The sequence below is a fragment of the Mauremys mutica genome, chromosome 24 (assembly GCF_020497125.1).
Source record: "Mauremys mutica isolate MM-2020 ecotype Southern chromosome 24, ASM2049712v1, whole genome shotgun sequence".
NCBI classification, from domain to species: Eukaryota; Metazoa; Chordata; order Testudines; family Geoemydidae; genus Mauremys; species Mauremys mutica.
The window spans coordinates 12,612,903-12,622,654 of record NC_059095.1 but is presented as its reverse complement, the minus strand read 5'-3'; the positions used below and the strand labels follow the sequence as shown (position 1 = coordinate 12,622,654).

The 9,752-nt window shown below is 62.0% G+C and overlaps 1 protein-coding gene across 3 annotated transcripts; it reads left to right on the top strand.

Moving 5' to 3' along the window:
* Positions 1–286: 286 nt before the first annotated feature.
* SMIM24 (small integral membrane protein 24) lies at positions 287–8,513 on the top strand. 3 transcript variants are annotated; one of them, XM_044998230.1, is made up of 4 exons: positions 287–420; positions 1,756–1,891; positions 5,371–5,409; positions 7,726–8,513. In XM_044998230.1, exons 1-4 carry the CDS (start codon positions 357–359, stop codon positions 7,820–7,822), a joined length of 336 nt encoding a protein of 111 aa, XP_044854165.1. In that variant the 5' UTR covers positions 287–356; the 3' UTR covers positions 7,823–8,513. The 3 variants fall into 3 exon arrangements, with proteins under 3 accessions (XP_044854165.1, XP_044854166.1, XP_044854164.1); XM_044998231.1 differs by lacking the exon at positions 287–420 and adding an exon at positions 982–1,369 and having other exon boundaries at positions 7,729–8,513; XM_044998229.1 differs by lacking the exon at positions 287–420 and adding an exon at positions 988–1,369.
* The last annotated feature ends 1,239 nt before the right edge of the window (positions 8,514–9,752 follow it).

Below are 9,752 nucleotides of genomic sequence, written 5' to 3'. Positions count from 1 at the left end.
GCCTGCAGACTTGGGGCCCCGGATGGGGTTTGGGGGGGCATCACCATGGGCCTGGGTTCAAAGGCTGCTCTGGGGGCAACCCCACGTCGCGGGGGGGAGGCAGCCTACGGCTGTTTTCATTGGACGTCCTCTGCCCTGAGCTGCTTGCTCAGCTTCACCCCACTCCTGCTCCCCTGCCCCACAGCTGCTCCCCTGCGCAGCACTGCCCCACCCCTGGCCTGAGCCTTGCCCCCGCTGCGCTGTTCTCCTGGGCAGCACGGCCAGCAGGTGAGGGGCCCTGGCCGCATTGCTAAGGGACGCTGGTGCTCAGTCTCCAGCAGCGTGAGTCACCCCAGGGCACCCAGATAACAGCATTAATGATTAGTGCAATCGCTGTGTCGGTGAAAGGCCCCTGCGCCCTGGAGAGCTGCCAACAGGCAGGTGAGCTTAGCTGCCCCCCTGGCCCCCCCAGCCACACTCTTTGCGGCTCCCCCGGGGGCAGGAGGGGTCCCCCCGGCCGCGCTCTTTGCGGCTCCCCCGGGGGCAGGAGGGGTCCCCCCCGGCCGCGCTCTTTGCGGCTCCCCCGGGGCAGGAGGGGGAACAGCCCCTTGAGGCGGCTGTGGAGCTGCTCCCTCAGCCAGCCACCTGGGTATGGAACCGGGGACCTGGGGGCTAAGAGCATGAGCTGCTGCAACTTGAGCGCCAGAGCCAGAGCCAGGGCCAGGGCCAGGGCCAGAGCCAGAGCCAGAGCCAGAGCCAGGGCCGGTCCCCCGGGGCTCAGGAGCAGAGAGGGCCGCCTGGCTCCCCCTGACGCTGACGGGGGTCTCCAGCATCCCGGGCAGTGCCCCCCACGGGCTTGGACAAACGCTGCCCAGTGGGTTGGCCCGGAGAGTGTTTCCGGGCCGGAACTGACCGTGTCACATGCACGACACATTTCGGGTTGGCTGAGCTGGTGTTAGGCAGCAAATAAACCATTTGCCTGAAAAATGTCAGCCAGCGGCTCGTGCGGGGCCTGGCCTGGACTCTGGGATTCTCGCCGCTTCCTCGTCGGTCTCGCGCCGCCTCCAGAGGTTAAAGAGATCTGGTTGCCATGGTACCTTTAAAGCACAAGTTGGCATTTGCCCTCTTGAGCACAATAAACCCACTGGCTGGCGTCCCTGAGCCACCAGACGGGCTGTTAGCCACGCTGGGTGTGGGCGCTGGCTGCTGGGAGAGGCACCAGGCTTTGAGTTCGGATTCATCCTCGCACAATCCCCGGGCCCCCCCTGGCTTGGGACAGCGCCTGGCGCCCGGGACAACAGGCAGCCACCGAGCGAGCCGGGCATCATGTCTCCTCTCCGCGCTCCTCTGTTCTTCCTGCTCTTCATCGCCGCCTCGCAGGCCCAGGACGGTAGGGACGCCCCCTCCCTGCCCGAGACCGCGGTGGGGGGTGGGCAGCCTGGCAGGAGGGGAGCAGGAGATGGGTCTGAACAGTGCCCGTCCCTGCCTCTCTGGGCCCCGGGCACGGTCTCCCTGGCCTCACCTCTGCACTGTGTGTGTGTCAGGGGAAGCCTGCGGGGCTGGGGCTGCCGGAGGGAGCAGGGCCGTGGGGTGCTGGAGGTGCCCCTGGCAGGGGTCAGACCCTCCAGATCACGACTGAGGCCCATGAGTAGGCTGGAGGCTGAAGCCGCTGAGGCAATCACTGAAGCAATCCAGGGAGCCCCCTTGGGCACCCGCTTCCCCCAATCCCGCTGCAGCTCCCCGCTCCGGAACAAGCCTTTCCCTTTGGGCTGGCAGGCGCAGTGCAGGGCACCACAGCGGGCTCCAGGACGCTGCAGCCCTGGCTGGTGGGGCTGACGGCCGTCGTGGTCTTCCTCTTCGTCGTCGTCGTGCTGATGATCATCAACAGAGTCTGGTGCTACAAGAAGCGCAGGTGGGCTCCCTGTCTGACGGGACATATGCCATGTGACCCTCCCCTCGGCCCAATCCTGCGTGGTGCAGAGCGCCCGCCCCTCTCCTGGATCCTCTGGCCCCCTCACCTGCTCTCCGCTGTCACTGGCCAGGATGGTCTGAGACCACAAAGAGCTGTGACAGGGAGGCAGTGCTGGTTAGACTAGTGTAAGTTGCAGGGGCAGGGGCTGGGAATCAGGACTCCTGGGTTCTCCATCCAGCTCTGGGAGGAGAGTGGGATCTAGTGGTTGGAGCAGGGTGGGCGGGCGGTCAGGGGTCCTCGGTTCCATTCCCAGCTGTGCTAGTGACGTGCCTGGGGCAAATGACTTTACTTGCTGTGTACTGTGGGCAGGTGCCTGTCCCACTCTGTGCCTCCGTTTCCGCATCTATATAAAGGGCAAACAGAGCTCCTTGGCCCACAGGAGGCTGGGGGAATGGGGGCTTTAGGCAATGTCCACAAAGCACCGTGACGCTCTATGAGATCACTAATCGTATTTGTAAAACATTTTTGAGATCTTTGAACAAAATGTGTTGTCACAGGGCACAATGCATCAGCTCCCTGTAATCTCGGGAGTGGACCCCGTTGCCTGGTGAAGGTCACCCTCCCCTCTGGTGTCTCCAGGGCTGGAATCAGCGGTTTGGTGCTTATCTGGGGCTTGTTCCACGTATCGGGACACACCTGGGCTCTGCGTTCTGCTCGTACTGCTGCCTCAGGGAGCACAGGGCACCGAGTGCGTACAAAGTACCAAGTCCCTGCTGCGCCAGGCTATTGCAGGCGAAATGGGCAGAGCCACCTGTAGCTAAGGTGGCCTAATGTTTTCCATTATCAGCCCCTGTTTTCAGCTGCTCATAACTTTGACAAATTTGACCAGTTTGGGCTGAAATTTTTCAGCTGGGTCTCAGTGTCGGGCTCGATACAGTCCAGCCTTTCTGAGAACAAGGTTGGGGAAATTAGGTAGTTTTGCCAGGGTCCTTCCTGCCCATTCCTTTGAAGAACTCTAGCACCTCCAAGCTCTGGCGCAGGAACGTAGACATCTGGCAGGGGTATGATCCTCGGTTCAGGGAGGCGGCTTTTGCTGTGCCCATGAAAACTCATCCGGGCCGAATTTTTGCCATTTGCACATGCTCAGGAGAGCTTGCAGGAAGCTTGCTGCTAAAGTCTCTGACCTTTCCAGCTGCACTGAACGTGCTCCAGGCTCACAGAGCCTGAGCTCTGGACAAGTGGCTGCAAGAAGGCGTGTCGGGAGGGAGCCAGCAGGACACTGGATTCTAGTCCTGTCTCTCCCCCAGACTCAGGTCATAACTGTGCACATCACAGCTCCTCGTCAGCGAGGCTCCCAGCCCATCTGCCAGAGGCAGGCAAGGAGCAGGGCCCTTTGCTGCGAGGGAACGTCAGGCAGAGCCAGTGTCATCCACACACCTACTGGCCTTTCCGAGCGACCAGGCTGAATCCAAGCGCTTGGCTGTGGGGTCTGCACACACGAGACCAGTGGGTCCCAACCTTTGTGGGCTCGGGCCCCCTCTGTAAATGGTTATGACTCGTTGTGACCCAGTAAATAGCCTGGGGGTGGAGGCCCTGGGTGGTTTTGGCACCCCACAGTGGCAGCTCCTGTGCTGTGGGGCTGCCAGGGCTTGGCACCCGGCTCTGGCAGCACCGCTCACATTGGGCCCCGCCCCCCGACGCACCAAACTGGTGTGAGTGGGGCTGTGCCTTGGCTCACGTGTGCCACTCACTCGGTTTTGGCCTGCCCGGGCTCCCGTCGTCATGAGTGACCCTGGGACCCTGGAGTCGCAGTGCCTGGAGCAGGGGGGCGAACCCAGCCAGCCCTGTGGGACCGGAGCTGCAGGAGCTGCCAGGCCACCCTCTGAAACATTCTGGCGATCCAATTTCGGGTCCCGATCCACGGGCTGAGAACTGATCTAGATGATATTCCTTTGGAGAGCCAGAGCAGCTCCCACCATTCCAGCTTCACTTCATTCCTCTTCTGGCTCGCAAATACTAGCAGGTGCCCTCAAGTGACTGGTCCAGATGGAGGATAACAACCTACTACCTCAGCTAGCTTCCTTAAGTTTAAGTAGCAGAGGATCTGTGCTGTGGATCTAAAGGTCCTGGGTGCCAGCCCTGTTCGTGGCTCTCTGGGGGAGGATTGTTATGATCACACATTTCTGCGTTTGTTTAAATTCACCCCCCTGGAGCATTCACACCGGGGTACGGCTGGTCATAAATGAGAATTTCAGGTCGCAGAAAATGGCAAAATGCCGGATTTGTTTTCATTCCATGTCAGAATGAGAACGGGACTTTTCCAAATTTGTCACCCCAAACCACACACGAGAGTGGCCCCACCCACTGCTGCGGGCACTTCCCTGGGGCGTGAGAATCCCAGCTGCAGGTCCCTGTTCTGCCTAATTTGGAGCAGGGACTTGACCCTGGCTCTCCTCCGTCACAGATAAGCACCCCCACCTCACTAAGCTACCGCCACCCTGGGGTGAGGGCTGCTCCCTAGCCAGAAATTCCAGCCTGGACCCCAGACACTTTCCCAAGGAAGTTTTGTCAAAAGCGAAACGTTTCTGTGAAACGTTTCGGTTTTGATGAGTTGGCCGTTTCTAACAACCCCCCTGACCCCATTTTGTTGAAAAATACCCAGCAGCTGTAATGACAATACAGCCTTTCCCCACCGGATAACGCGCTGTTTGCCCTACGGGACCCCTGCCTCATTCAGTGCCCAGGACGGACAGTGAAGGAGGCAGGGACCTGGAAGAGGAGAATGGCTCTTTTCCTGTGTGCAAGGCACTGGCCAGAGACCCAGGAGAGCTGGCTCCTGTGTGCGGTTAGCGGGGGGCTGGATTAAGGTGGCCTGGCCAGCTGTAGTGCTGGCGTTTCTTAATTCAAGCACCGATGACGGGAAACCAGAAATACTTTCCTGGGAAAGACGTTGTATTTGTCAGCTGGCTGGATACCCACTTGTGAAACTGACGCAGCCCGTGGGGTGGAGAGGCCGCAGTTCCGGGCTCTCACCCCCAGCCAGCCCCCAGCTGTGGGAGGTGGCGAGGCAGAGAGCTTTGAGGGGACGGCTGGGCACCTGGGCTCCTTGCCCTTGGGGGCCTCTGAGAGTTTCTCTGGCAGAGTGAAAGTGGACAAGCGCCGTCGGGGGGCAGCCAGGCACCGCCCTGTCCATTTTCCCACTGGGAAATCAAAAACGTTTGGCAAAACGGGCATTTTCTTGCGGACGATGGTGCAGACAAAAAGGGTTTCACCGGCTGCACTTGGGAGCGCTCGACGGGGCAGCAGGATGGGCGCGTTGTGTATCCAGAGCGGGACGAGGGCCCCGCCGCACCAGGGGACAGCGGCTACTCTATACCGAGGCTCCCCTTGGCGCTGACTGGGGCTCCTCAGTGCACGTCCGGGGGCCCCCCTGCCGCACGGCGCCCTCTGACTCCCTGTCCCCACTGCTCTTTTCACAGGAATGAGGAGGAGCCGCTGGGAGAACCTGCCCAATCCAGGTAAAGTGTCTGCCTCTCTGGCTGCAGCCCCGGAGCCGCGGCGTTTTGGGGGTTCTCTGGGGTGCAGTGGCTGCACTGGCTGCAGTGACCCCTGGTGGCAGGGCAGGGGAGGAGGCAGCGTGGGCTGGTGGCCAAGTGGGCCGGTGACCCTGGCTCTGCTGCAAGGCCTGGGGTGAGTCCCTGGCCCTCCCTGCAGGCGGATCGGCTCAGCCTCCTGCGCCTGGAGATGGAAGGGGAGGTGGGGCGGGGCCCATCGCTGCTGGACTTTGGATCAGTGTAAGAGCTCCTGGTGCCTGCCTCACACGGGGCTCCCAGCGCCAGGCCGCTAACCCTGAGCGCTCACTGCTCTGGGAGGTGCAGCTGGCACGGGGGGATGGGTGGCCTAGTGGTCGGGTGCCGGCCTGGCAAGCAGATTATAACGCCCGGCTCTGCTACACGCTCCCTCGGGCCAGACCGGCTCTGTGGGCCTCAGGCCCCATCTGTACAAGGGGGTAACGGCCCTGCCCCGCCCCTCAGGGGCTGTGAGGAGGGTGAATATGTCGGTGATTGTGGGGTGCCCAGGACCTCTGGGATGGGGCCAGCTAAGGGCTCTGGCTGGATCCTTCCCAACTGGAGGCCCCCAGGAATATCCTGTCCTGCCAGCAGCCCTATTGTGCCTATTGGCCCTAAGAAACGGCTTCTGCCCGTGGCTCGGACACCCACCTCCCGGGCCAGGAGCGGCTGGAACATCTAGAGGCCCCACGTGAGCTCAGGGCCCCCGTATGCCAGGGACACCCACGCGGAGCCAACACCCCAGGGACACCCACGCGGAGCCAACACCCCAGGGACACCCACGCGGAGCCAACACCCCCCAGGACGCTCACAGAGACGACAAAGGAGATGAAGGCGGGAAAGGGAATTGGTGGCAGAGCTGGGAGTAGAGGCCAAGCAGCAGGCAGGACCCCAGCCACTGGGCAAGCCTGGCTCGCTACAGCAACGCCTGTGTGTGTGTGCGTTCGTGTGTGTGTGTGTGTGCGTGCTTGTGTGTGTGTGTGTGCTCATGTGTGTGCTCGTGTGTGTGTGTGTGTGTGCAAGTATGTGTGCTCATGTGTATGCTCGTGTATGCAGGTGTGTGTGCTTGTGTGTGTGTGTGCGCGCTTGTGTATGTGGGTGCGTGTGTGCAGGTGTGTGTGCTTGTGCTCCTGTGTTTGTGTGTGTGCTCATGTATGTGTGTGTGTGCAGATGCATGTGCTCGTGCTCAGGGTGTGTGCGTGTATGCAGGTGTGTGCGCTTGTGTATGTGTGTGTGCATGTGCAGGTGTGTGTGCTTGTGCTCCTGTGTGTGTGTGTGTGTGCTCGTGTATGTGTGTGTGTGCAGATGCGTGTGCTCGTGCTCAGGGTGTATGTGTGTGTGTGTGTGTGTGTGCATGTGCAGGTGTGTGTGCTCATGCTCCTGTGTGTGTGTGTGCTTATGTATGTGTCTGTGTGTGCAGATGCATGTGCTCGTGCTTGGTGTGTGTATGTGTGTGTGCGTGTGCTTGTGCTTGGTGTGTGTGTGCTCGTATATGTGTGTGTGCGTGTACTCGTGTGTGCTCATGCTCGTGTGTGTGGGTGGGTACGTGCAGGTGCTCGTGCATGCTCAGTGGTCTGGGTAGAAATGAAAGGTGAGGGCCGCTCATGGTGCCGTCTCAGCTCCTCAGTGGGGGGGGGATCCCCACACTGCCAGACACTGCAGCTGGTGGGAACTGGGGCTGCTCAGCTGCATGTCATGCACCCTATACAGCTAATGGCTAGCGAGGATCCTCCTGTTGCTCAGAGGTGGAGCTTTATGAAGCAAGAGACTCTGGGTTCCGTCCCCGCTGCTGCCTTCAGGGCCCAGATGGCTGTGGCCAGCAGTGCAGTGGCAAATGGGACACCCTAGTGTAGCCACTGGCTTGCTGGGTTGGGAGCAGACAGGCGGAGCCCATTGGACAGGGACCAGCCAGCTCCCTGGCTCTGCGGCGGTCGCCCCTTCCTGTTATTGACGAGTCCCCTCCCGGAGGCACCTGAATGCCCCCCTGGGCAGGGCGCCGCACAGCCAGAGACTGGCCCGGCCCTGCTGAGCTCACAGCCTGCCCCAGAGCCGTGTTATCCAACCCGTGTTAAAGCCCCAGTGCGGGCAAAGCAACCTGTGCTTTGAACACGCGGGAGCGGGGCCGGGGGAGCCAGCGAGCGGCCATTACCCCGAGGGATCTGAACCCAGGTTCAGCATGCACCAGTCGTCCCAGGGAGCTGCCCTCACCCCCGGCCCGAGCCCCACCCTGGGGCCCCACATTTCCTCGCTGTCTCCCCTGTTCAGCAGGGCGGTCTCAAACGTCTACAACAACCTAGCGCTGGAGGAGGACAGCGAGAAGGAGCAGAACGTGAGGAAGGAGAATAAAACGACCTCCCTGTGAGGAGCCTGCGAGCCCAGCGGGGTGGGAGACCACGGAACTGCTGCCACCGCCGCCACGGTGCCCCGCTGTGCCGCCCGGCACACAAATCAACTCACTGCTTCCCTGTGCCCAGCTCTGCCCGAACCCTCCCTGGCCCAGCACGGGAGGCCTCTTCTGTGTGCTGCTGTGCAGGGCCCAGGGGTGCAGTGGGCACAGACGCCCCCTCACTACCCTGTGCAGGACAAGCCCCCTCTCCCCTTCCCTGGAGGGGATTCTCCCCAAAGCCCCCTGCCAGCACCGCAGCGCCCCCTGCAGCAGGGTCCAGGCTGGGCTGAGCGTGCGGTGCAGGAGCCTGTGGAGGGAGCAGAACAATCTCCCTGCGTCTCTGAGCCCGGCTGGGCCACGGGCGCCGGTGCCACGCTCTGCCCCCTGCGCTGCCCAGCTGGGCTGAAAACATTATAGCCCTGATTGGTGCCACCTGCTGGCAGCCAGGAGGGAAAGCGGAGAGTAAATCCCAGCTAGAGAAACGAGGGAAGGAACAGGAGGTGAGCGGTTTATGGCCTGTTGGCCGGCCCCCCGTGTTCTGAGGCTGCAGACTTCCCCCTTCCCTCCTAATGCTGCAGAATTGGGCTCCAGAATCTGCACTTGCGTTTATACGAATGACAATGGAAATAAAGGCTTTTGGCCCTTGTGATTGTGAAGAAAAGCTTAAGAGCAGGATGTTGTGTGTGTGACCGACGCGGAGACGTCTGCCTGAGTGTGCAGAGAGCCTGAGCCCATTGCTCCCCGGGCTGCACTTAGGGCGACCAGACAGCAAATGTGGGAAATTGGGACACGTTTTCTCTCGTGGGGGAGGGTACAGTTGCGTATATAAACAAAGCCCCTAATGTCGGGACGTCTGGTCTCTAGGGAGATGCACCGGCCCATGCAGCTCAAGGGGGTTGTGTTGAAGCTGATCACTGGGACACAGCATAAAATAAAGTGAATTTCTAAGCTGCATGAAGAGCCGGGGGCTGGACTGTGGGTCAGATCCAGGAAATACCCCCGCACAGGCTCTTCCGCCTGCCAGGGCCCGTGCTACACACTGCAGGGGGCACGGTCCTGCCCGTTCGACCAGCCAGTCGGGCCCAGGCAGCGTCCTACCAGCTCAGCCATCAGAAAGTGACTCCCCCTCGTGAGTGGGTCAGCTCAGCCCTCTCCGCTTGCGGGGGGCCAGGAGAGGCTGGGTCCACACAGACCTTGCATGCACAGCTGTGCTGCAGGGACCCAGCCTGCAACCTCTGCTGTCCCCGCTCCCAGGCTGAGCCCCTCTGGGCTTGTACAACAAGCACCTCCGCAGGGCAGGCCCTGGGCCCCCTTCGCCTGCAGAGCGGAGACCCCGCAAGCCTGATGAGGCAGCACCGAGGGCCGTTCCCTGCACTGCCCCCAGGGGCTCCCCAGGCCAACACGGCATCGGCCCCAGCACACAGGCATGGGGACGCATGGACAAGGCCGGCTTTGCCTGCTGCTGGCAACCACCTGGGGACCCTGCCCGCCCCAGCCATGGCCCCTCCCCATCCTTTTCCTGGCGGGACAAGCGGGCTGAGCAGGGAGCCAGCACTGTGCCCCCCATGTGACCCTCTGGGGGCAAGTCCCTTCCCCCCACCCCCTGCTGCCTAGGGGTGCTCTGCCACCAGCTCGGGGTGCTGCAGAGACCACCGGGCCAGAGGTGCTGCGACTCCTGGTCAGGGTCTGCCCGCGTGCCAGGAGCTGGGCTGGAGGCTGCAGGGTCTGGTCTTCGCCTGCTGCGGGGCTGGGCAGCCTGGTGGGGACATTGGCAGAGACTCTGTGAGCGGGGAGGCTGCATCCTGGGAGCAATGACCCCCTGCCAGACAGAGCCCCCCCCGCCCCGGCCCCAGGGCACACGACCCCAGGGCACACAGCTCCATCCACGCACCCTCCCAGACAGAGC